This window comes from Pantherophis guttatus, chromosome 1, assembly GCF_059756535.1.
Source record: "Pantherophis guttatus breed Tessera chromosome 1, ASM5975653v1, whole genome shotgun sequence".
NCBI classification, from domain to species: domain Eukaryota; kingdom Metazoa; phylum Chordata; class Lepidosauria; order Squamata; family Colubridae; genus Pantherophis; species Pantherophis guttatus.
In genome coordinates, this window is record NC_142063.1 from 329,844,294 (window position 1) to 329,871,990 (window position 27,697).

Sequence of the window (27,697 nt, forward strand, 5' to 3'; positions counted from 1 at the left end):
TTCAAACCCATAGCAAATGATTTGATTTTCAGGATCCTGGGACACATACCCGTATTTTTCAGACTATAAGACGCACTGGCGTATAAGATGTACCTTAGTTTTGGGGGAGGAAAATAAGAAAAGAGCTGATGGGGGGTGGATGGGTCTCCCATAATATCCCCAATCAGCTGTTCCCAGAGATGAATTTCAGTAACAGGTTCGTTGGTTATGAGCTCTACACCTTGCTTTTTTCCCAGCCTCTACAACCTCAGTTTCAGAGGCTTTTTTCAGCCTCTGAAACCTCCGTTTCAGAGGCTGGGCGGGGCTACATTCGGTGTATAAGGCGCACCCAAATTTTCACCCTCTTTTAAGGGGGGAAAGGTGCGTCTTATACTCTGAAAAATACGGTATATTCGCAAATCATTTGATTTTCCTCTGTTTCTCATTTGCAAGCTACCAAAACATTGACTTTGAATTCTATTCAACTTTCTATTTCTGCAGTACCTGTGTAACAGCCTTCCTCCGTTTGTTGTCTTCTGAATGGGCTACACTTCAACTTTCTAGAAGACCAGAGGGGAAAAATGTTCTCATCTTTGTAACAGAGCATTTAGGAAACCACAAAACTGTCAGTTGGGGGTGTGTTGTGTACAAAGGTCTTCAGCTGGTTATTAAATGGCATGTTTGTGAGCACTTGGATAAGAATGCCACAATTTACAGGATCTTGCATGGTTTGTAACCTATCAGTTCTGCCAAACTAAACTTACCTCTTTTTTTTTTTTTTTTTTTTTGACAGAGCTGATCAGAATACCGTAAACCAGTCTTCCTCATTTTCAGCAACTTTAAGATGTGTGGATTTCAATTCCCAGAATTCTCCAGCGAGTACATCTTGGCTGGAGACTTCTGGGAATTGAAGTCCACATGTCCTAAAATAGCAGAGGTTGAAAAACACTGTTGTAGATACATGGTACTTGGAGAAAATCAAGTTTTCTATAGTCTATCATGATAATCTCCGTAATAAAATGGTAACATACTGGCTGGATGATACTACTGTTAGGTGAACTCCCAGTTAGCTGAATGACCATATCCAAACACTGCTCATTAATAACTCCACTTCAGCCTGGAAAGAAGTATTGTGTCAAATGCCCCAGGGCTGTGTTTGGGTCGTGGGTTCAGCACAGTTACCATAATTTAATTGAAGGACTTGGAGGGACATATCAAGTTTGCAAATGATACATTGATAGGAGGGGAAGTTGTTACTTTACAAGTATTCCTCGCTTAGCAACCATAATTGGGACTGGCAGTTGCATTGCTAAGCATTACAGTCACTAAGCAGACAATCGTGACTGCAATGGACTTATGTCACTTCCCATTTGGTCATTAAGCAAGTCACTTCAGTCATTTAACAAATTATCACTGCAATATGCAATTTTACTTTCGCGTCCTCCATTAATTCTGTTTGTCACAAGCCAGTCGGGAAGCAGACAAATGGCGATCACATGACCCCAGGAACTGTGACAGTCAAAATGCGAGGATTGGTCATAAAGCTGTTTTTTTTTTTTTTTACTCAATATTAATTTTGAATGGTTACTAAACAAGGCAGTTGGTTAGCAAGGACTAGCTCTAAAGTAGAAAGAAGAATTCAAAAAGAACTAGACCGGATTGAAGAGTGAATTGAAATAAATAGGATGGAACTTATTAGGGATAAACGTAAAGTACTGCCTCTGGACAGGAAAAATTAGGGCAAAATATAGCTTGGAGGAGACCTGGCTTGGCAATAGTACATGTGAACAAGATCTAAGTGTTCTTATTTGACCAGAAGTTAAATGTGAATCAGGAGTGTAATGCAGCTGTAAAAGGCAAATGCTATGTTGGGGTACTTTCACAGGAACACAGAGTCTAGTTAATGGGAAATAATACCTCCATTTATCTGCTGTGGTCACATTCCATTTGGCATATTATGCCCATTTCTGGGCATCACAATTCAAAAGAGACAGTGACAAATTAAGTTCAGCGGAGGGCTGCCAATATGATGAAGGATTTAGAACCAAGCCCTCAGAGGAACAGCTGAAGAATCTCTCTGTTCAGCTTGCAAAAGAGACAACTGAAGGAAGATTTGAAGAAGCAGTCTTCAAGTATTTGAAAGGTTGACACATAAAAGAGGAAGTGGATTTATTCCGTACAGACTGAGAGAGCAGGACTAGAACTAACAGCTGTCAGAAAGAACATCCTGACTATACTAGCCGTCAGCCATTGGAAAAAGCTCCCACATGACGGAGCTTTCCTATGGAGATCTTTCAAACAGAGGCTAAATGATTAGCTGTCAGAGATGCATTAGTGGACCACTCGCTAGATTGGACTAGATGACCTCTCAAGTCCCTTCCAGACTAACATTTCCGAAATTCCGTAATTTGTGGACATCATAGCCATTGTTGAAGTCTATATACTGTAATTTGGAGGGCAGCTTATAGTGAGATACTTACTTATAAAAATGTGTGTGTCATCTATCCATGGAGATTCTCAATCATCCAGGTTATGGTTGTCCCAAAGGTGCTTTTTCAAAGTGTGTGTCACCTATTCATTGGATTCTAGGTCTCTCTCTCTCTCTCCCTCCTCCCTCCCTTGCTCTCTCTTTGTGTGTATGTACCTTCAAATTAGTCTTAGCTGTTGGTGACTACATTTTTCATTGTTTTCAGACATGGTTTGCCATTGTTTTCTTCCCAAGAGGGAGAAAGAGAATGACTGGCCCAAGTCATCTAGTTGACTTTATGCCTAAAGCAGGACTAGAACACACAGTCTTTCAAAATTTGATCCCTTAATCACTACACCTAAAATCTATAAAATCTAATAAAAGGCCACATTTCTACTCTGTGCTGTCTATAACTATTTTCCATTCTGACGATCCCATTATTATTATTATTATTATTATTATTATTATTATTTATTCAATTTATATACCGCCCTTCTCCTGGTGGACTCAGGGCGGTGCACAGCCAAAACTAAAATACATAACAATACAAAATTTAAAATTAATTAAAAGAATTATATACTTTGGCCCGAATTAAAACAGTGCGAATTAAAACCCATTAACAAATTAAAACTAAACAATTAATACCCATTAAAAACTAAAAAAGATTGATCTTGGATAGGGTAGAATACTCCAAAGCAATAGTGTTGCTGTTGAGAAGGCCATTCTGGGGAGGGCTGCCTTCTTGATTTCTCAAAGGGAAGGTACCTGTAGCTCCCCCTTTCTATTGGATTGTATCTGGAATGGGATAGATCACTCTTTCATAGGATTCCACCTGGTACAGGTGGTCCTGAAGGTAATAAAGGGCCAAACCACATAAGTAATCACCCACACTTTGAACTGGGCCCAGAAGCAGACTAGCAAGCAATGTGGTCCCTTCAAATCAGGGTTTTTGTTCTGTTACACTGGTTGATATCAGTCTGTTGGTGGGCAGCTTCTGAGTTATATTTAAAGGTGACTCTTTGAAGAGTGAATTCCAACAGTTTGAGTGTGAGATGATACAGACATGGCTTATTATTTTCAGTATCAGGAAAAGTCCCAACTAGCAAAAACAGACGAAGGCCAGCCTGGCCAATGCCTTTACTGTCTGCTGTAGCAGGAGCCACAAGTTCAAGAATTCCTAAATTGTGTATCTATTCTTTGAAGAACAATTAATGGAGCATCCATGGATTCCGAAACATTTGTAACAACAGTAACTCTACTTTGCTAGGGTTACATTTGATTCTGTTCCCCTTCATTCAAGCCCCATAGAATACTGGATCTGGAGGGATTACTTTGCCCATCCAACTCAAAGTTACTATGAGCAATTTTGCCTGCAAAGTTGTCTGATAATCTGCCCACGATAGCTGGTGGGAGGACTTTCAAGGCCCACAGCCCTTGAAGAGATCTAAACAATGCTGGCACTACACAGTACATGGAAATAGCATTGCTTCACCATGGTTACCGATACAAGCAAACCTCAAGCAAGAGCTCGTACTTGCATTCAGGTCATCCTCATTTCTTGTCTTTCACTAGCATCTCTGATACTACTGTATCCCCTAATGCACTTCATTTTTCACTGCTTCTCATGGAGCTCATGAGTATCCCTAGACTGATAAATAGTCTGGGAGAAACTACTTTGGAGCAGTCTATCAAACATCTTTGTGGTCTCAACATTCTAAAGCCCAACTAGGCAAGCAAACATCCAATGCCTGTCAATCTCTGGGAAACCCACATACCCCCAGTCAGTTATATCTATAAGGTACTTAGGACAGACCATCTTGAGATCATTATTTGCATTATTGAGATGTACGGTAGTGGCCAAAATTGTGGAAACCTTTTGGGAAAAGTGTATTTTTGAGGTTTGATGGCTAATAACACCACTTTTCTTTTTTCTTTTCTTTCTTTTTTTGGGGGGGGAGTTTCAAGATAATCATATTCCACTACTGGAATGGCCTGGGAATAGCCCAGACCTTAATCCAGTTGAAAATCTATGGCGCCGACTAAAGAAACTTGTTAGTCAGAAGCGACCTAGCAATAAAACCCAGTTAATAGAAGCAATCATTCAATCTTGGTTTCACATTAGAACAGCTTCAGCTGCATTCAATTATTCAATTATTTCGAGCTGTCTTCAATACCCGTTCTCAGACTCTGCTTCATCAATATGTTCCAGCTCCAATTTTTGTTCATTCCAATCCTCCACCACCCTCCTCTCCAACTTCTCCAGTAAACTCAATCCCAAATGATCCATCTTTGTACGCACCAGTTGTTCCTGGATCTTTCATCATGCCATGGAACTGGGTTCCTATTCCACCATCTCCTGGAAGTGAAGATAGTTGGAGCCCACTGCCAGTCATGGCTTGTGAACCACTATTAACTACTCAGGATTTCTGAACTTCACTCTTGCCTATACAACTCACTCCCACCTGGTTGGTAAAAATGTTGACTCCACAAGAGGAAAGGCTTTCAAAAGCCCTTCAGAGGTTTCCAATATAGTATAACAGCAAGCCCCAGGAATGCTCAGTGTCTGTCCTGTGCTTTGCTGCCATGTTAATTTCAATATTTTGAATTGTAACAGCATGGAGTGGAATAATAGCAAAAATAAAGTTTACTGATGTGTCATAGAAACAGAGCAATTTTTATTTAGCGTACTAAGCATTTTGCCAATATTATCTTGGCAATGTTTACAATATCCTTGGTATCTAGTCTCAGTTTTTCTTTAATTGTGAGACTGAAGGTGGCCTCGCAGTGACTTCCCAGCTGAGCAGAATTTGGCCTCTTGTGCATGCAATTAATTGCTGTACCATATTGATGTAGTGTTGATAAACTGCTGTTCGTACCAAGTAAACTGTAAATTCATCCTATCCATCTCTACACAAAGGGCACCTTTACTGCACGCGCAAAGTTTTCTTTGGTAAAGATTTTGGCACATCTACATTCACAAATCTGCCATGAGTGTGAAGGACAGGGTTACTCAACTGGCAGAAGAATGCAATGCACTTTATTTATTGTATTTTTATCCCACTTTTGTTACTTTATAAGTAATTCAAGGCGGCGAACATACATAATTCTTCTTTCCCTTTCTATTTTCCCCACAACCACCTTGTGAGGAGAGACAGAGTGACTGGCCCAAGGTCACCAGGGGTGGGTTCCACTTACCTTTGCTACCAGTTCGCAACAGGAGCACGCACGCATGCACAGAGCATCCATGATGTCTGGGTGGGTAGGTGGACCATCCCGCCACTGTTACTACCGGTTTGCAAGATCCGGACTGAAACGGTAGCAACGCACCACTGAAGGTCACCCAGCTTTCATGCCTAAGGCGCGACTAGAACTCACAGTCACCTGGTTTCTAACCTGATGCCTTAACCACTAGACCAAACTGACTCAACTTTCTAGTTACAGATAACATAAAACTGCATCCCATCATCTGGATCAGTTTTTAGATTATGAACTTTGCAGTTCTGTTAGCCCAGAGCTTCAACTGGATTCTGTTTTCCTGGCACAAGTGACCAATAAGTCAGGCTGGAATGAGAAAGGCAACTTTCAGTTGTTTATTTCTGCAGAAATAGAGTCTCACGCTTGGGACAGAGGTCCAAATCAACCGCCCTAAATAAAAATTAGCTCAGACCTTCCTGCAAAATGTTACTTCGTTGTTTACAGGTCAATCTCTGCAATTTCTTTCACAAGGTTAGTCTTTACGTTTGGTTGATTATGTCTGTCTTTTTTGGTCCTGTACAAGATTCCATTTAGAAATTTAGAACAAGATAGCAAAAACTTCCTAACCCTATCATTGTCAGGAGTTTTCCTGCTGCATTTCTATAGCTCGTCAGTTTCATAAGGAAGCTTAGATAGTCCAGTGGATAATTTAATCAGTTCTTACTTTTTTCTACATAAATTAATCAATTCCTGGATGACTTGGTATCAAGAATAGGTTGGGGTCATGGTTGCTTGCATCTGGAAGTTGGGGTTTCATGCTTTTGTTCTCCAAAGAATGGAATAGGAAGGGGGACAGAGGTGGAAAGGCTAATAAAGTACTCAGAATTAGGCTGCTGGTTGAGTTGTGATTGAAATGGAGGTATAGGCATTGCTCCTGCCATTTATTTCATCAGTGAATAATTCACTCATTTCTGGACACTAAAGACTCACCATTGTTTTTCACACTGCAATGTTTTCACTTTTTTAAAAATTAGAATAAAAATAATAATACTATTGTTAGTTACATAACATCCCAAACTTGAAGGTACCCATGCGTGCAATCACACATACGCACACAAACACACAAAAACATAGGGAACCTGTAGGCTTTTGCAAAATATTTTGAAATTAGGAAAAGTAGTTTATATAAACTTAGGGACTGGATTGCCACAGCATCGGAGGCTGAAATTTGACTGGCTAGTTTGAGGCTCAGTGATGTGGTTTTTTAATAAATCTTTTATAGGAGGGAAAAAAATCTGCTTCAGGTCTGTGGAAATGACCGCATTGTCTCAGAGAATCACCATGGTAAATTTACATCAGATAGTCAAACAAAAAGCATCATCCAATCAATAAAGCAGGTGTTGTATGAATCAGAAAAGCTGTTTTGTCCAGCCTGCCCGTTTTAAATAGGTTGCTACAGTTTTATAACCTTTCTGTGTTTTTCTAATTGGTCTTTACATAAAATTTTATGCTTTTAATTTATTTATTTAAAATATTTATATAGCTGCCCATGTTCTAATCAACTCTGGGTGGCTCCCAATCAAAAGTTAAAACAACATGTAAAATCATATCAAAACTATAAAGGTAAACATTTCATAAAATTTATATACAATTTCATAACTAGATGGATGGTAAGTAGGAAAAAATAAACCATTTGTCACATTCCTTTGGCGCCCCCTACTGGATTCAGGATTAAGATTTATGGTATGAACATTTCATCATCTCATGATCCCATGAAAGCTTGTGTGTATTTTATTTAATATTCTTCCTTTTTAATACTCAAAATGATAACAATCAATGAAATAAAGTTTATATGCTCTGAGGAAATGGTGTAAGGCCACACTTGGAATATTGCATTCAGTTTTGGTCGCCACGATGTAAAAACGATGTTGAGAAGACTCTAGAAAGAGAGCAGAGAAGAGCAACAAAGATGATGAGGGGACTGGAGGCTAAAACATATGAAGAATGGTTGCAGGAACTGGGTATGTCTAGTTTAATGAAGAGAAGGACTAGGGGAGACATGATAGCAGTGTTCCAATATCTCAGGGGTTGCCACAAAAAAGAGGGAGTCAAACTATTCTCCAAAGCACCTGAGGGCAGGACAAGAAGCAATGGGTGGAAACTAATCAAGGAGAGAAGAAGAAATTTCCTGACAGTGAGAACAATTAATAAGTGGAACAACTTGCCTGCAGAAGTTGTGAATGCTCCAACACTGGAAATTTTCAAGAAGATGTTGGATAACCATTTGTCTGAAGTGGTGTAGGGTTTCCTGCCTGGGCAGGGGGTTAGACTAGAAGACCTCCAAGGTCCCTTCCAACTCTGTTATTCTATTCTATTCTATTCTATTCTATTCTATTCTATTCTATTCTATTCTATTCTATTCTATTCTATTCTATTGTTTTAAACTGTAGCATTGACATGGCAAAATTCCCCAAAATGCAAACCCTTTTCTAAAAGTAAGAAACCATGAGGTCAGTTTTGTCTCCTGGAAACTGGCAGGGTTATTTTGGCAAGATTTTGAGAGGTGGTTTGCCCTCACTTTCTCCCTAGGACTGGGAGAGAGTGTGTGAAGCCACCCCCCTTCTAGAAGAATGAAATATTTTGAGAAATATTTTAAAAGGTGGGATAAAATTTCCCCCCAAAGAGAAATAAAAATCTTAAGGGAGAGAGAAACTCAGAACCCCAGCTCCCTGCCCCCAGTAGATGTTTTGTGCCCATTAAGAAAGACTGGGCCAAAACAAAAGACCTTCAACTCCAGGATGATGGGATTAAGACATGACCATTCAGGATATAATAGGATTAACACACTACCATCTAGCAGTAGAGATCACTTACATTGCACAAAATCCTAAAGACATTGCATCACCCTCCAAACTTCAACCCCTACATGGCCCCCTGGGAATCTGACAACAGCCAATAGAAAACATGTTCTTGCCCACAACAGGAAGCTCAAGTGCAAAGCCCAAGAGAAGGTATAAAAAGCCCTCACTCTCAACTCCATGTGGTCAGCTATCCAGAACCCATGTAGTTCTGCTTCATCATCAAACCTTCTTTCCAATCAGCCTCCATATTTCCAGTGTCTTTCTCCCGGCTTGGAACTGGACCTGGATATTTCTTCCAAGAGTGACTGCCTCAAAGGCATCTAATTGGCTAATAAGGAGGATTAGAACTCAAGTCTTCATTTCTGAGTTCTTAATCTTTACATCAAACTGATCCTCAGAATGAAAATAGGTCATAAAATATAGAATTGGAAGGAGTCACTCAAACTCTTGAGTATCTCTGCTTAGTGCAGGAATCCAAAGCAACCCTGATATGGTTTATAAAGCATCTGCTTGAAGATATCTAAAAAAAGGGAGACCCCCATGTCTATAGGCAATTGTCCCCACCATCAAATTGCTCTTCCTATTAGTTTTCCAATCCTATATTATACATAGTCCTCATTTAGCAACCGCCTTGCACAACAACTATTTGCAATTGGAAGTGATCAAAAAGTAACTTTATCATCAGTCCTTGAATTTATGACCTCACAAATCTTTATAGTAGAGGAAAGCTAAACTACAATCGTAACCAGCATCATTATTTCATTTAGTGACTTCACTTAACAATTGATGGTCCCATTGTGGTCATTAAATGAGGACAACCTTTGTAATCGCACTGTTGTTTCTTCCATTGTAGGATGATATATAGGGCTTTTATCTGTGACACTCAAATACTTTGAACATGAATCTTCTTTTGAGTCATTTGTAATAGTTAACTAAACTCTCCTCATGGAATTGAGGAGTTTTTAAGTTTAATTTCCAATTCAACATTAATATAAACCTTAGGTCTGCAATGGTCAATCTGACAAGTGTGTTAGAGGTGACACGCCACATTTTGGGTGATATGCCAAGGTTCATCAACACCCAACAACTATTCTCGAGAGCAGGCCTGGTTCTTGTGTCTTTTGGAGGTTGTGGAAACCATACAAAAATGGGATGTGCCCTTGCTCGACCTCAGAAAGTTGTGCAATGCTTCGGCCTCAGAAAGTTGTGCAATGCTTCCGGAACCTCCAAAAATTGTGTAAGAACAGTACATGCTTTTGTGTGGATTTCGGAGGATGTAGAGGCAACGGAAAAACATTCTCCAAGGTTGCTTCAAGAATGGAGGCCTTCCGTGATCCGGAGCAGCCTCAGGTAGGCCACAGAAAGAAACTGCCTGAAGGTTAGCAGAGTGTAGCAGTTTCTGAGGAGCACTGGAGCCCTGGGGGCAATCATACCATTCCCCAAGATTCACACACCTTGGGGAATGGTGTAAGGTGTCCTTTTTGAGTGGCAACAGTGGTGGTAGGGTTGAAATTGCCCAGGCCTCTATTTCAGGCCCAACCTTGGGCCTGCCGAATGCTGCTCTTCAGAGTGGCCTAGATGGGGAAGCAAGGAGAGATAGAAAGTTGTCTCTGTTTTTCTGAGGGGCTCGGTTGACACACCAGCAGAGACAGGTTAGGCATCATCTGAATTTTTGACATGCCGAGGCCTTTTTAAAAGATTCACCATCACTGCCTTAAGCATCGTTATAATTCTTCAGTAAAACGGTCCATCTACAAATAAGCAGGACCTTCCCTGCAGCAACCCACAATAGTGGAATTCTCTCTCAAGACACTTGTAATGTAGATCATTACAAGATATGCTTTTCTTGTATTGGTTTCCTATACGTATTAGGGCAGTGCAGCCCCTTAGAATATACCTTATTTTTCAGAGTATAAGACGCACCTTAGTTTTTGGGGAGGAAAATAAAGAAAAAAGCTGATTGGCAGGTGGCTCAGCCTCCCAGAATACCCCCAATTAGCTGTTCCCAGAGATGAATTTTAGCAACAGGTTCATTGATTGTGAGCTCTGCACCTTGCTTTTTTTTCAGCCTCTGAAACTCTGTTTCAGAAAAAACTTTTTTTTCTGCCTCTGAAAGCCTCCGAAACAGAGCTTCAGAAACAAAGCTTTTTTCTGAAGCTCTGTTTCGGAAGCTTTTTTTCTCAAGCTTCATTTCTGAGGCTTTTTTCAGCCTCTGAAACCTCTGTTTGAGAGGCTGGGAGGGGCTACATTTGGAGTATAAGACGCACCCAGCCTCTTTTTTGAGGGAAAAAGGTGTGTCTTATACTCCAAAAAATACGGTAACCTTAAGTGCATTCTGCAATTTGCTTTAGGGTGCTCCAAATGAGTGATATGTGAGCATTCCCCCTATCTTGACCTGAATACAAGTAGTCGTCGACTTACAACAGGTCACTTAATGACCATTCGAAGTTACAAGGCCACTGAAAGTGACTTTAACAATTTTTGACACTTATGACCAATGCAGCATCCCCATGGTCACGTGATGAAAATCTGGATGATTGTCAACTGGTTCATATTTATAACGTTTGCAGTCATGCGATCACCTTCTGACAAGTAAACTCAGTGGAGAAGCAGATTCACCTAACAACCATATTACTAACTTAATAACTGTAGTGATTCATTTAACAACCAGGGCAAGAAAGGTTGTAAAATGGGGCAAAACTCACTTAACAAATGTCTCGCTTAGCAACATAAATTTTGGGCTCAATTGTGGTCGTACGTTGAGGATTACCTGTAGTTTTGTCTCTGCATTTGAAGCAAGACACTGTCCTGCTATAGAGATGTGCATGCCTTGTTAAATCTAATGTACTGCTTAGTGCATTATTACTAAGAATTTCACGGCCATATCTACCACTACCATGACTAAGGTAGTAGATACATTGCATAAATGCTTAAATATAAAAATCCTTCCCTAATTCCCCAGGCAACATTTAACCACTAGGCTCAGGTATGGGGGTCCAGCAAATGCTTTAGCGTGCTCTGTGAACCACACCATCAAATTGAGCTATAAGCAGCATGTATCTGAGGGGTCCTTGGTGCTCTCTGAGCTTGGTTGTTTTCTTGCAGATGTTTGCAGAACAGTGCTCAGCACCGATGTTTGGGTAATGAAACATCTGCAAGAATACAACCAAGCTCAGAGAGTACCAAGGATCTCTTATTTCAACCTTGAGCTGCAAATATTATTCTTTATTGGTAAGGATCAGAGGTGGGTTTCAGCAGGTTCTGACCAGTTCTGGAGAACCAGTAGCGGAAATTTTGAGTAGTTCGGAGAACCGGTAAATACTACCTCTGACTGGCCCCGGCCCCATCTATTCTCTGCCTCCCGAGTCCCAGAGATCGGGAGGAAATGGGGATTTTGCAGTAACCTTCCCCCGGAATGGGGTGGGAATGGAGATTTTACAGTATCCTTCCCCTGCCACACCCACCAAGCCACACCCACAGAACTGGTAGTAAAAAAATTTGAATCTCACCACTGGTAAGGATGTATCTTTGGGCAAAGCATATTAATGAGGTGCTCTCCGAGCTTGTTTTCTTGCAGATATTTCATTACCCTAACTAGGTAACGTAATCAGTGCTAGTAAGGAGTGCTGTTTGTGTCAGTTTATATTCTAGTGAGTTGCCTGTCTGTGTGGGTGGTCTTAGATTCTTTGGTTGAGCTGTTTACTGATGGCTCTTTGGTAGTTTCTTATTGGGGTATTGCTTACTTGATTGTTGGTCTGAAGTTAACCTTGGAGTTAATCTATGCTGATCTGAGTGCTGATTGGTGATGGAAGAGATGCTTGGGTCTTTTTGTTCTATTTTGGGCTGGGTGATAGTCTCTTTTGTCAGATTCTATAGATGTTGTTAATGTCTCTGTGTCTATTGATGGCTTCTAGAAATTCACTGGCATTTTTGGACTTGGCCTGGTCTAGAATGGTCACATTTTCCCAACTGAAACTATGGTTAAAATCTGTCTATATCAGGGCTGGGCAATTATGGCCCTTTTATGAACTGTGGACTTCAATTCCCAGAATTCCTGAGCCAGCATGCTAGCTCAGGAATTCTGGGAGTTGAAGTCCATAGGTCATAAAGGGGCCATAGTTGCCCAGCCCTGGTCTATATGTTGATGTTGTTGTTGTTGTTGTTGTTATTATTATTATTATTATTAAATTTCTATACCACCCTTCTCCCGAAGCACTCAGGGCGGTGAACAGCCAGAAGATAAAACACAGGAAATACAAAATCTAAAATAAATTAAAACAAATTAAATAATTTAGGCTGAATTTTAAAATACCCCATAATTAAACAGATTAAAAATTTATGTTTAAAATTTAAATTTAAAAGAGGAGATGATTTAGGCCAGGCCAGTTTGATGAAATAAAAACGTTTTAAGCGCGCGACGGAAGGTGCGAAGATCCGGGATCCTCCGTATCTCCGGGGGGAGCTCGTTGTGAAATTAAAGAATTTTCATCATGCATATTAATGTCGATTTTAATATGGCAACGTTCAGTTAATCCAGGTTGAGTTCTGCAATTGGGTAGGAACTTTGAGACTTAAAAGTCTCCATATTATCTGAACCACACGAAATTGGAAAAAAAGCTAAGCATACCCACACAGCTCACTTTACAATAATAGTTCAAGATTAATTTTTAGTTTCACATTATTTATTTTCCTTTTTAAACTGTACAAACCTCCTCAATCTAGTTGACAGCTGGACGGCCTACAGTTGCAAAATGGCTATAATGTCCCATTTCCCCTCTAACCCCCAAGTGGATATAATCAACTCCAAAGAAAAACTTCAATTCCCTCTTCTGTCGTTTCCCGGGGTTTTAAAACTAGAGTCCAGGTTTTGGAGGGCAAAAGGTAACCCACTCTCAAACTCCCTCGAAAGAAAGATTGATCTCCACGCAGCTCACTCAGCCTACTGACATTTGACAAAATGCTTCAGATCTTCAAGGAACCGAATGTACTCTTTGTGCTCCAGGGCTGTGCTGAGTTTCATAAGCTCATCTGCAAATGTATTGTCCACTCCTCGGTCAGCCAAGAAATCCATCAGGTGGTCATACAGGGCCTGGGAAGATTATTGGATATGTAAGAAGACACAAGAAATGCACACATTGTAGAAGGACAGCCATGTCAGTCAGTCTATGGTGGGAAAAACAGGCGTCTCGTAGCATTTTTTCCTCACAAACGTATTTCATTATATTTATTAAAGTAAAGTAAAAACCATAAGCTTTTGTGAGCTGCTTTATCAGATGTTTGCTCAAGAAAACCTTTTAGTAAAAAAAAAATGCTATCAGGCTATGCTACCAGACTATTTAAGAAATGGAGACATACTTCTGAATATTTTGCATATTATGAGCCATGGTAGCGCAGTGGTTAGAATGCAGTACGGCAGGCTAACTCACTGCTTACTCCAGGTGTTCGATCCTGACAGAGTCAAGGTTGACTCAGCCTTCCAACCTTCTGAGGTCGGTAAAATGAGGACCCAGATTGTTGAGGGCAATATGCTGCCTCAGTAAACTACTTAGAGAGGGCTATAAAGCACTATGAAGCGGTATATAAGTCTTATTGCTATTGCTATTCTTGTAATAGATAAGGTGAATACAGGTTTATGGTCAAATGAAGAATTGCCACTAGTTCAGCGTGGCTCCCTATTGCCAACCTTATCTTGGGTAAGCTAAGCAGCACTCAAGAATCCTTCCAACCCTTTGTATTCACATACCGTGTTTCCCCGAAAATAAGACCCTGTCTTATATTTTTTTGAACCCCAAAATAAGCGCTTGGCCTTTATTTCCAGGGAGGTCTTATTATTTTGGGGTGCGTGGAGCAAGATGGGGCTTCTCTTGCCGTCTTACCTGATTTCCAGCTCTGCGTTTAAATATTTTCAGGGAGGTCTTATTTTCCGGGGGACGAGGGGGAAGGCTTATTTTAGCGCATGCGCTCAAAAGCCCAATTGGGCTTATCATCAGGGGATGTATTATTTTCAGGGAAACTGAAAATAATACCAACCAAGCCTTTAATTATACAAAAATATTAGCGTTTTTCAACTTTATAAAACACTCTACAGTAGGGGTGTCAAACTCAATTTCATTGAGGGCCACATCAGAGCTGTGATTGACCTCGGGGGGTCGGGCAGGCGTGGCTGACTGGGGGGCATGTGATCAACTGGGTGGGCGTGGCCAGTTTGACGCCACTCCCCAAATGGCTGGCATGTTTCCTCTTCGCACTGGGTAGACTGGGCCAAAGCTACGTTGGACTGATCTTTCCTCTTTGCATTGGGTAGAGCAGGACGGCCCCGTGGGCAAGATCTGACCACATCGCAGGCCAGATGTCGCCCGTGGGCCTTGAGTTTGACACCCCTGCTCTACAGAAAGAGAAATCCCTATTTTCTCAGTCTGTCTTAAATTGTGGGATCCAGGATGGGAGGGCCCTTAGTCTCAAGTAGGAATGTTCAATGATTGGATTCACACAAAATTAAACTCTAAACCTGGGCTCAAAAAAATAACCTAGTCACCTGTCCTGTGAGTTGAGCTTAACTCCCGACGACATCTGGACTGGTCTCTGCAGTTTTCTTAGCAGCAACTCAGTAATGTGAACCCAACTATAATGTTCAATCCAGATGTTTTTCCCAAACTATATGTTGCCTTTAGGCAACAGCCTGCTTAGCACAACATTGGTTGGTTCCTCACAAGAAACTGACTCATAAACCATCCAATCTGTTTTAGCCTAGTCTCTCATGTGATGTGATTCCAGCACCTCCTTCACTCACAATACCTGCAGTACACACTTTACACTTTTGTCAACTTGGCACCCTACAGATTTGTTGGAACTGCACCTTCTAGAAATCTCAAGGCAGCCTCATCGTGCTGGGTGGGAGAACTGCAATCTCAGCCTCTATCTTGAGGCTACAGAGTTGAAGAAAGTTATTTTCTATAAACAATCATTCCCATAAAAACTTACACAATGAATTGTGGGTATGAATTCTCTTACCCAGTCTAGAGAATCAGTGTTGAGAGTATAGTTGTTATCCTGCCATTCTGAATCTCCACTTGGCTGGAAACTGACTTCTTGGATGGAAAAAATATCACTTTCTCCTTCTCCGGTGTGGCTAATCTGTTGGGCAGAACAATTCAAATGGTATTGGTGAAAAACCAAGTCATTATCAAGCAACTCAGAATTAGGCCAGGAAGGAGATTATTTACTCCCTATAAATGTGCAGAGAACACTAATAATCTATACCAGAGGTGTCAAACTCAATTTCATTGAGGGTCGCATCAGGGCTGTGGTTGACCTTGGGGTTGGGTGGGGGTGGCCGACTGAATGGGCGTGGCCAGCTTGATGCCACTCCCTAAACTGCTGACATGTTTTCTCTTCGCATTGGGTAGACGAGGACGGCCTTGAGGGCCAGATCTGACTACATCGCAGGCCTTGAGTTTGACACTCCTGATCTATACAATATGAAGACTTTCTTACGTATGTACCAGGGGTGGGTTCTACTTACCTTTATTATTGGTTTGCAGTGGGAGCATGAGCGCAGAAGCTATTGAGCGGAGCCTCCCACCAGTTTTACTACCGGTTCTATAGAACCGGACCGAACCGGGAGCAACCCACCACTGGTATGTACATAATTACTGTAACTGTGGCAGAGTGCATCTGCAATGATCTGCACAAGTCAAACTACAAGTTCCATTAGAAACATGTAACTTGACATTATAGGATCCAACCATCTGCCCTCATGATTTGGGGGGGGGAGGGGGGGAGAGAGAGGGACTTTTTGCATTACACACATCGCGATTCTAGTCAATATCCTTCCATACTATAACAGGCCTATTTTTGCAGTCAAAAGAATATCTGTAGCTCAGGGTTGAACTGTGGAAACCTTGGGTGCTCTCTGGGCTTGGTTGTTGGTTTACAGACGTTTCATCGCCCAACTAGGTAACATCATCAGTGTAACTCCCACACACACCGTTAACACTGATGATGTTACCTAGTTGGGAAATGAAACGTCTGCAAGCCAAGCTCAGAGAACACTAACACCATTTGTTCAAAAGAAGCTGTTGGTTGTATTAGCAGTGGCTTCATTCTCAACACACACTCAGAGTGAAGATGGGAGAGGATCATTGGGGAACAAGAAAAGAAGGGGTCCCACTTGTGGGTTTTTCTAAAGGCATATCTGAATGGATGCTGTTGGAACAGAAATCTGGATTAGATGGGTTTTTGGTCTGATCAAACACCCTCCCTTCAAGTTTTTAAGAACTAAAAATTTGATTAACATAAATTATAATGCAAGAGGAAAAAAAGAGAAAAAAATAACATTTTCCAACAGAATATATCCAGACTGCCCATTAAATAACACACTATAATATATGAGCCCTGTGGCGCAGTGGTTAGATGCAGTATTGCAGGCAAACTCTGCCCACAGCCTTGAGTTCGATGCTGACGGGGCTCAAGTTGACTCAGTCTTCCATCCTTCCAAGATTGGTAAAATGAAGACTCAGATTGTTGGGGGCAATATGCTGATATTATAAACTGCCCAGAATGTGCTGTAAAGCACTATGGAGAGGTATATAAGTAAGTGCTACCGTGTTTCCCCGAAAATAAGACCCTGTCTTATATATTTTTTGAACCCTGAAATAAGCACTTGGCCTTATTGCCATGCATTCAAAAGCCTGATTGGGCTTATTATCAGGGGATGTCTTATTTTGGGGGAAACAGGGTATTACGTTTCCCAAAATCCTTCTTCTGTTGAATTAATGCCAGCAATAATGGAGAAAGCTTAGCTAAAACATCTCCTTCATCACAATCTATTGTTTTATGTTGATTTCCAACCCTGGACTAGAGGATTTCATCGAGAGAAGGCAGAGGGATAAAATGACCACACTCACCTCATCCTCAGGGTAATGGCAATCCAGCACAAGAGTTTGCTTGGTATCATCTTTGCTTACTTCTACAACAAAGTTTGGGGTGGATGTCAGCTCAGGCTGTAGAAGGAAGGCAACAACATAAAATTCAGAACAAACACCAACCAAATCGTATTTGATTGCAGCAATCCAGATGAAATTGATTAAACTGTTTCCTGTCCTGTTCTCCTCATAGGAAGCTGCACATATCTGATTCCCTCAAATGCTTCCAGGTCTTGCTGAAATTAAGGTACACCGTGCAGAATTGTGATTTGTATAAATCACTGCAGTGAAAGCAGACTCTTTTGTCTACCATTTCCAGATGCCTATTACAGCAGGGGTCCCCAACCCCCAGTCCATGGACCGGCACTGGTCTGAAGTATGCCAGAAACCAGGTCATGCAAACAAGCAAAGCCCCATCTGCAGGATGCAGGCAGCACATGAAACCACACCCCCTCCGGTCCGCAGAAGGACCTCACTTCATGGTGCCCAAAAAGATGGGGACCGCTGTATTACAGTATATCCAAAACAGGGGTGAAATCCAGCAGCTTCTGACAGGTTCTGGAGAACCGGTAGTGGAAATTTTGCGTAGTCTGGAGAACCAGCAAATACCACCTCTGGCTGGCCCCAGAGTGGGGAGGGAATGGAGATTTTGCAATATCCTTCCCTCAGGAGTGGGGAGGGAATGGGGATTTTGCAGTATCCTTCCTCTGGAGCGGGGAGGGAATGGAGATTTTGCAGTATCCTTCCCCTGCCACGCCCACCAAGCCACACCACGCCCACCAAGCTATGCCCACAGAACTGGTAGTAAAAAAAATTGGATTTCACCACTGAAAAGCACCTTTGGGACAAGGACTGGCTTCCTCCTCTAAATAGCCCATGATTGGAGAAATGCTGGATCTTGGCTTATTTCTAGGGGCAAGAGAGACCTGACATGAGAGGAAGAAGAGAGAATATCCTTCCCCTGGAGTGGGTGGGAATGGAAATTTTGCAGTATCCTTCCCCTGGAGTGGGGTGGGAATGGAGATTTTGCAGTATCCTTTCTCTGGAGTGGGGTGGGAATGGAGATTTTGCAGTATTCTTCCCCTGCCACACCCACCAAGCCACACCCACCAAGCCACGCCCACAGAACCTATAGTTTAAAAATTTGGATTTCACCACTGATCCAATATGTCATCTGCATCAATGTCATTTGTACAATAAGAAATAACACAAAAAGCCGCATTGTGATTATGCAAATAATACTGAAATAAACAGATGCAACATACAATTAAGTAATTATTGTCACAAAGATAATGGATGATCTATTGTACTAGGCATGTCCAGACATGAAGTTGGTCTATTTTCATTCTTTATACTGCAGAAACGAAATCAAGCTATGTTTCTTTATCGTCTACATTGAATAAATTATTAAAAGTCTGAACTACAAGTAGTCCTCAATTTATGACCACAACTGAGCTCAAGATCCTTGCTGTTAAGTGAGACATTTGTTAAGTGAGTTTTGCCCCGTTTTACGACTTTTCTTGCCACAGTTGTTAAGTGAATTGTAAGTGAATAAGTGAATAATATCACTGCAATTGATAAGTTAATAACCCCATTGTTAAATGACCCTGGAGCCACATCAATGGGTACGCGAGCATTGCCCTAGCTCAGGTCTGGCACGCATGCGCGCGCTGGCCAGTTTATTTCAGGCCTTCTGGGCCCACCAGAAGTCAGGAAACAGGCTGTTTCTGGCCTCTGGAGGGCCTCCAGGGGGGTGGGGAAGGCTGTTTTTGCCCTCCCCAGGCTCCCAGAAAGGCTCTGGAGCCTGGGGAGGGCTAAAAACTGGCCTACCGTGCCATCGCATGCCAAAAGCGAGGGGAGTTTGGGGAGATGGGGCGCATTGAGCTCCCCCCGCTTTCGGCACGCGATGGCAAAAAGGTTAGCCATCACTGAACTGATCTTTCACAAGAACACAAATGCTTCACTCATTGTCTACACTGCTGAGTCCTACCCTGCTCCCAAACAAAGGAACTTTTCTTTACCTCAGCCTCTTGGTCCTTCTGTTCTTCTGGGGGTTCATCAACACATGGTGGAATGCTGTTATTAACATTGAAGGAGACAGTGATCCTAGGGAACAACACAGCCACAATTAGCAAACCAAGATCAATGGAGGAGAGCAGCCTCGACTGTAACACGTGGCCTCCAATGCGTCTAATTTCTCAAAAAACTGTAATGCACACACTGACCCAGCAAGAAGATCAAATGAATCTCAAGAAGAACACAAATTGCATCAGTCTGAAGCCTTATGAATCAATCCTTAAAATTTAGTCACTATTTTGCCAATGTTGTTACATTATTTATTCATTCATTCATTCATTCATTCATTCATTCATTCATTCATTCATTCCAATTTATATACCGCCCTTCTCCCGAAGGACCCAGGGCAGTGTACAGCCAAAAGTAAAAGCACACAAATATAAAATTAAAAAAATAAATAAAAGCGTATTAAATAATTTGGCCCAGCTATTCAAATAAAACACGTTTTAAAATTTAAAAAAATTAAAGAAGTTAAAAAATTAGGCCAGCCCGGCTTGTTAGAATAAAAACATTTTGAGGGCACGGTGAAAGATGCGCAAGTCGGGAATCCTCCGTATCCCAGGGGGCAGTTCGTTCCAGAGGGCAGGTGCCCCCACAGAGAAAGCTCTCTCCCTGGGGGTCGCTAGTCGACATTGTTTGACCGACGGTACCCGGAGGAGCCCCTCTGTGGGAGCGTACTGGCCGGTGGGAGGCTATTGGTAGCAGCAGGCAGTCTTGTAAGTACCCAGGTCCTAAGCCATGGAGCGCTTTGAAGATGGTAACCAACACCTTGAATCGCACCCGGAAGACCACTGGAAGCCAGTGCAGCTCGCGCAGGAGAGGTGTTACATGGGAACGCCATGTCGCTCCCACAATCACCCGCGCGGCCGCATTCTGGACCAGTTGGAGCCTCCGGGTGCTCTTCAAGGGGAGCCCCATGTAGAGAACATTACAGTAGTCCAGGCGGGAAGTGACAAGGGCATGAGTGACCGTGCACAAGGAGTCCCGATCCAGAAAGGGACGCAACTGGCGAATCAGGCGAACCTGATAGAAGGCCCCCATGGCCACAGGCATCACATGCTCTTCTAAGGACAGCCGTGCATCCAGGAGGACACCTAAGTTGCAAGCCCTCTCCGTGGGGGCCAACGACTCACCCCCAATAGTCAGCGATGGCATAAGCTGGCTATACCGGGATGCCGGGAGCCACAGCCACTCAGTCTTGGAAGGGTTGAGTCTGAGCCTGTTCCTCCCCATCTAAATCCGCACGGCCTCCAGACACTGGGACATCACGTCAAGGGCATCATTGGGGTGGTCTGGGGTGGAGATGTACAGCTGAGTGTCATCAGCGTACTGATGGAACTTCACCCCGAAACCACAGATGATCTCACCCAGCGGCTTCACATAAATGTTGAACAGAAGGGGCGAGAGGACCGACCCTTGCGGCCCCCCCACACACAAGGCGCCTCAGGGTCGACCTCTGCCCCCCTGCCAACACAGACTGCGACTCGTCAGAGAGGAAGGAGGAGAACCACCGCAACACGGTGCCCCCTACCCCCAACCCCTTCAACCAGCGCAGCATGATACCATGGTCGATGGTATCAAAAGCCGCTAAGAGATCTAATAGGACCAGGATAGAGGAACAGCCCCTATCCCGAGCCCTCCAGAGATCATCAACCAATGTGACCAATGCTGTTTCCGTGCTGTACCCAGGCCTGAAACCCGACTGGAACGGATCTAGATAGACAGCTTCATCCAGGTACCAGGGAAGCTGTCGCGCCACCACACTCTCAACAACCTTCGCCACAAAGCGGAGGTTGGAGACTGGACGATAATTTGCTAATACAGCCGGGTCCAGGGCAGGCTTCTTGAGGAGGGGCCTCACCACCGCCTCTTTCAAGGCAGAGGGGAGGAAACCCTCACTCAAAGAAGCGTTGATAATCTCCTGGAGCCAGCCTTGTGTAACCTCCCGGGAGGCCACCACCAACCAGGAGGGACACGGGTCCAATAAACATGTGGCCATGCTAAGCCTGCCCAAAATCCTGTCCATATCCTCGGGAGTCACCGGGTCAAACTCCTCCCAGATAACATTCTCAAGACCCACCTCCATCACCCCGTCTGAACCTACCCAGTCAGAGTCCAAGCCTTCCCGAATCTGAGTGATTTTGTCATGCAGATATTGCACAAAATCCTCAGCCCTACCCTGTAAGGGGTCTTCCCTCGCTCCTAGATGGAACCGGGAGCGGGTCACCCTAAACAGTGTGGCTGGGTGGTTATCTGCAGACACGATAAGGGCGAAAAAATAAGTCAGATTTTGCCGCTCTTATCACCACTAGGTAGGTCTTAATATGAGACCTCACAAGTGTTCGATCGGATTCGGAACAGCTGGCCCTCCAACCGCTCTCTAGGTGTCTTTTCCGGCGCTTCATTTCCCTCAGCTCCTCGGAAAACCAGGGAGCCACACGGGACCGGCAGCGGGTCAGAGACCGCAAAGGCACGACACGATCCAAAGCTCCAGTGGCCGCCCTATCCCAGGCGGCCACCAGGTCTTCAGCCGACCCGTGAGCCAGAGCCTCAGAGAATGGCCCAAGCTCCATCTGGAATCCATCTGGAGCCTGGGGCGAAACCACCTAACCGGTTCCACCTCCCTGCGGCAGGGGGTAGTGGTACGGAAGTCCAGTCGAAGGAGTGAATGATCTGACCATGACAAGGGCTCAAAAACTAAGTCCCCTACTTCTAGATCATTCAGCCACTGACCTGAGACAAAAATCAAGTCCAGAGTGTGTCCCCCCGTGTCAGTAGGGCCATGAACTAACTGAGTCAGGTCCATAGCCGTCATGGAAGCCAAGAACTCCCGAGCCGCTTCCGACGTTTCACCAACAGATGGCAGGTTGAAATCCCCCATGACCATAAGTCTGGGGGTATCAACCGCCACCCCGGCTATTACGTCGAGCAGCTCAGGCAGGGCCGCTGCTACGCGGCAGGGAGCCAGGTACGCCATCAGCAGGCCCATCTGAACCCCATGGCCCCACTTCACAAGGAGGGACTCACATCCAGCTATCTGAGGTACAGTGGCCTCCCTCGGACCAAGATCTTCCTTTATACATAGTTATCAGATCTACTGATCTGCAGCAGTCTGATTCCGAATTATCAATTTTGCTACGTGTGTACAGTATGCAAGTACCTATTACTCTATAAGCCAATGTGATGTACCTATAATTATTCTACTAATCCAGGGGCGTCAAACTGGATTTCTTCGAGGGCCGAATCAGCATTGTAGTTCTTTTCCGTGGGCCGGCGGGGAGAGATGGAATGGACGCCTCCTGCAGCATCCTGCTGGCCAAAATGGGCTGCAGGGAAGCCCCAACAAGCAGCCCCCTCTGCCCCGTTTTTGGCCTGAATGGCCTCCTGCAGCACTTTTCTGCCCAAAATGGGGTGCAGGGAAGCAGCACATGGCCCCCCGCACCTCATTTTCGGCCTCCCCAGCCTCCAGCAGCACTCTGCCAGCCAAAAACGGGCCGTGCGGGGGCCTCCCAAGACAGCTCGCGGCCCATTTTTGGCCGGCAGAGTGCTGGAGGAGGCTGGGGAGGCCAAAAATGGGTCGCAAAGGGGCTGCATGTGGCCTGTTTTGGCCGGCAGAGGCACCGGTCCTTCAATATTTCCAGGCCAGCACTGCGGGCCGGATTTAAGCACCCCGCAGGCTGAATCCAGACCAAGGCCCTTGAGTTTGACACCCCTGCTCTAGGTTATATAAGCAATGGACTTTCTCTTTCCCCCTCCACCACCCATGAAATCCAGAAATTACCCAAACTTCTTGGCCCACTTACGTTTCCCCAGCCACTTTCCTTGTGAGCTTGGCTTCAGTGCCATGAATGTCCAGCTCCCACCCTCCGGACATCTTCGGCAAGGATTTGTGTTTCTGGATCTTCTTCTCCTCTTTGATTTCATCATTTAGAAACTCAGTAAAAGCCTTGTCACCTGCAGATTGGAAAGAACAGCAGCTCGTTCATTGTGTGCATCCAAAAAGCACTTAACATAGCTAGTGTCCCAAAGGTGCTTTTTCAAGAGGCAACAGGACTTTCTGGTTTTTATTTTTTTTCTTTCTTCCCCATAGACAATATAGCTAGTGCTACTTCCAACTCAGGAACCCCACAATGACATTTATATTATTAATTACTAAAGCATTGTACGGTTTGATCACAGCAGATTCCCCCCACCAGCTAACCTTGGTGAATCCAGAAAAATGTTAAGCAGTTTTGAACCTGATCCTAATTTCTGCTGCAGATAAAACTTGACAGCAAAAAATGCTGAAAGGTGTCCAAGAGACCACAAGGTTGCCAAGAAATGAAACACTTATTTTTACCATGGGTTTGGGCTCAAAGGAGCTTACCATCAATAATAGACATAATAGAAAATAATAGTTCAGCAAACCTAGGAACCTCACCTAATCTTCTGTTCTAGGTTCAAGTACTTAAAAACATTGGGTTCACAAAATTTTACTATATAATTTGTTATTTGGGACAAGATTCCCATGAATGCTATGAAAATAGGAATCTCAAATCATTATCTATCCAATTTATAATGTTTTATTTTTTTTAATTTTTTGAGCAATTGTTCACTGTTTTACCACAATTATTCAGGCCAAAATGCATCCAATTGTAGAGGATATTCCATACTGGAAACCATAGAGATTTGTACAAGGAGATTACAGAACTCCAAATGTTATTTTTTTCAATCTCATTCCAAATAATTTATAGTGTGGAATTCATCGTCTTCGTGGCTGACCAATATCAGATTAAGCTTTCCAGCCATTGTGCTTTTCACAAGAGCTTTAGATCAACCTTCCCCAACCAGTGTACTCCAGAAATATGCAGACCACATGTCCCAGAATTCCTGGAGGAGGGAAGGACCTTTGAATAGACTAGAATAGAATTCTTTATTGGCCAAGTGTGATTGGACACACAAGGAATTTGTCTTTGGTGCGTTTGCTCTCAGTGTACATAAAGAAAAAATAATACATATTCATCAAAGAATCATAAAATACAACACTTAGTGATAGTCATAGGATACTAATAAGCAATCAAATCATACTAGGAAATAATAAAACAATATACATTGTAAAGATACAAGCAACATGGTTATAACCATAAGTGGGAAGAGATACTAGGAAGGATGAGAATAAGAATAGGAGTTCTAGAAAATCTGAAGAGGACCAGACTGGGTGCCTAGAAGAAAATAAGATTTTGCTTGCATGGATGATCTTCGGTTTATGCTCTCTCCTGCCCCCCCCACTCTCCCTTGCAGCCCATTTCCCCTTAATTAATTAATTAATTAATTAAATGGGCATGATCTCTGTGCGTGTGTCCTTGAATACCAAAGCTTTCTTTTTGAAAAACGAAAAAAAAACCTTAAAGTTTTTCTCCTTCTGAGTCAAACTTCATCAACTTTAAGATGGGTGGACTTCAACTTCCAGAATTCTCCAGCCAGGCCCCCACCCACCCCCATCTTAAAAGTTGCTGAGGTTGTGAAACACTTCTCCAGGGTAAACTCTTTAAATTTGTTGCGCTTAACATTCTCCCTGTGAGGGGTGTTGACCACTAAGTATGGTAACTATGGTTAACTCCTGCCTTGCTTCCCAGCAATCCATGCACTTGAGCAAAAGAATCCAACTCTTTTGAAGACACTACAAGCCAAGAGTTGATCTTTGTTTACATTTTGAAAAGGGGAGACTTTCACACTGAACCCATTTTGGGTTGCAATGATACATGGGGGATGTCTCATATTCAACCTAGGGCCGTGATGGCGAACCTATGGCAAGCGTGCCACAGGTGGCACACGGAGCCATATTGGTGGGCATGCAAGCGTTGCCCTAGCTCAGCTCCAGCACGCATGTGCGCGCTGGCCAGCTGATTTTTGGGCCTTCTGGGCCCAACCGAAGTCGGCAAATGGTCTGTTTCTGGACCCTGAGGGCCTCCGGGGAGGTGGGGATAGCTGTTTTCACCCTCCCCAGGCTCCTAGAAAGCCTCTGGAGCCTGCGGAGGGGAAAAAAACGGGCCTACCAGGCCCACCATGCCATCACATGCCAAAAATGGGGGGAACATGGGGGGGTCACGCACGCATGTGTGGGGGGGCAAGGCGCATAGAATTATGGATATGGGCACACATGCGCGCGACCACCCCGCACTCCCCCAGCTTTTGGCACATGATGGCAAAAAGGTTAGCTGTCAGCCTCCGCTTTTACTGCTTTGGCTGCCATAAGAAACAGGAGGGGGGAGAGCTAGGCGTCTGGGGGAGGGAAGTGTGCTGGAGAACTTTGGAAGAAACGAAACTGAATCTTTGAAGCTGCTATCGGGTCAACCGTCGTGGCATTCCTGATTGATGATGCTGCCAGACGTGCTTCCACCTGAACCTGGGAGACCTTTGGATTGGATGATTTACGATGGACAGTGGGAGGGGATGCTTTCTATATGCACTTTTCGCACTTATTGCCTTTAATTTCAGCTTTCCTTGGTTGCCTTCACTTCATTTTCTAGTAAAAGTACCTTTCTCTATAAACATGGAGTTTGGGTCATTCTTTCCTGTCATTCCATCACTGACTTAGGGTTTTCAACCCTGGCAAGTTTAAGATCCCATCGTCCCGTGCGCTCCCACAGAGAGGGCCTCCTCAGGGTGCCATCAGCCAAACAATGTAGGCTGGTGACCCCCAGGGGGAGGGCCTTCTCTGTGGGGGCTCCTACCCTCTGGAATCAGTTGCCCCCTGAGATAAGGAGAATCCATGACGTCCTGTCCTTAAAACCCATCTTTTCCAGCAAGCCGGGCTGGCTTAAGAAGAAACTTTTTAAATTCTTTTAATCGGTTTGTGATTTCTTAAATTTCTGGGCCAAATTTAGATATATTTTTAACTGTTTTTAATATTTGTATTCTATGTTCTTATTCTGGCTGTACACCGCCCTGAGTCCTCAGGGAGAAGGGCGGTATATAAATTGGAAATTAAATTAAATTAAAATGGATGAACTTCAACTCCCAAAATTCCCCAGCCAGTATGGGGGACTGCGGCATCCTGGGAGTTTGAAGTCCACCCATTTTAGAATTGCCAAGGTTTGAGCTGCGGGCACATGGCGTCCCTTAATGCCCGCACACACCTTGATGCGTGAAAACATGGCCTTGCGGGGTTGCAATTTGCGCCTACCGAGCCCCGGGCTATTTTTACACAAATTTCCAGGCGTCTTCTCCAAACTCGTACCTGAGGGCCTTCCTAGGCAAAGACGCATGGAACTTCCCCCCCCACCCCCACCCCACGTACCTTTGCGAGACTAAAACTAAAGAGAGTCCTCATTCGCATCGAGCCACGTGAAAATTAACCGAGGTTTAACCTTGGAGCACCCGCATCCTTAAAACCTCCTCGAGGGTCATTCCCCCCCCCCCGTGATCCCGATTCTTTTAATCCTCGCCTCTATTCTCCAGCCCCACCTTTGAAGGTCGGGATCCCCTTGCAAAACTTCCGATCCTGGCGGAAAGCAACCCCCGACAGATGATCCAATGGCTCCCTCCAGATCCGCCGCGCCTTACCCCAGGAGCCCGGTTGCTTCCGCGCGCCAGGAAACGGGAGCGCTGGCCCGTCTCCCCCTTTTCTCTCACCTTCGGTATGGAGGCCGCCGCAACTGCAGGACACGGAGGGGAAGCCCCTCCGCAGAAGGCCGGGAAGGCCTTTCCCGGAGCCGCGGAGCACCCAGAGAGAGCGGCTGAAAGGCCGAGCGGCCGCAGCGACAGCGGGGCGATGCGCGCTGCTTGCCTGCAAAGGCAGGAGCGGCAGAGAAGAGCGCGCGGCGGCGGCGGATCGCAAAGCCCGGGCGACCAGCATGGTTGAAGGCCGGAGAAAGACGGAGCGAGGCGAACTCACGTGGGGGAAGCCCGGAAGGAAGGAAGGGAGGCGGGGGGGAGAAAGGAAACCGAGGTCGCTAAGCCAGACTCCGCCTCCTCGGTCGTCCCTCCTCCTTTGAAAGACAGCGCCGAAAGCGCTTTTTTGGCACTGGGGCTGTGGGGAGCGGCGCGCCCTGCACGGCTGGTTGTTTTGAGGATGCTTTTGGGCTGGAAATGCTGGATTTCCATCCGCGGAAACCCAGTTTACAAAGGCGGGAAGGTAACATTCTCCCCTTGTCTTTGGCCGAGTGTCTTCAGAAGTAGATGAGCCCCGTTTTTTGTTTTATTTGATTTATATG

The 27,697-nt window shown here is 44.2% G+C and overlaps 1 protein-coding gene across 2 annotated transcripts; it reads right to left on the bottom strand.

Moving 5' to 3' along the window:
- Positions 1-13,166: 13,166 nt before the first annotated feature.
- On the bottom strand, positions 13,167-27,562 carry C1QBP (complement C1q binding protein). Of its 2 annotated transcripts, none has more exons than XM_034420903.3 (6): positions 27,117-27,562; positions 23,306-23,456; positions 19,448-19,532; positions 17,409-17,504; positions 15,514-15,636; positions 13,167-13,591 (listed from the first exon to the last, which is right to left on the bottom strand). In XM_034420903.3, the coding sequence occupies exons 1-6, from the start codon at positions 27,337-27,339 to the stop codon at positions 13,442-13,444; spliced, it is 828 nt and encodes a 275-aa protein (XP_034276794.1). In that variant the 5' UTR covers positions 27,340-27,562; the 3' UTR covers positions 13,167-13,441. The 2 variants fall into 2 exon arrangements, with proteins under 2 accessions (XP_034276794.1, XP_087739551.1); XM_087883425.1 differs by having other exon boundaries at positions 27,048-27,410.
- Between the last annotated feature and the right edge of the window lie 135 nt (positions 27,563-27,697).

What these genes read in the sequence shown, in the direction of transcription:
- C1QBP (XM_087883425.1), bottom strand. Translation starts at nt 27,339, where the DNA reads ATGCTGGTCGCCCGGGCTTTGCGATCCGCCGCCGCCGCGCGCTCTTCT. An exon ending in GAAGCAACCGGGCTCCTGGG is followed by an intron (nt 23,457 to 27,047) that starts GTAAGGCGCGGC and finishes TCCAATCTGCAG; the next exon opens with GTGACAAGGCTTTTACTGAG. An exon ending in GCCATTACCCTGAGGATGAG is followed by an intron (nt 15,637 to 17,408) that starts GTGAGTGTGGTC and finishes TCTGCCCAACAG; the next exon opens with ATTAGCCACACCGGAGAAGG.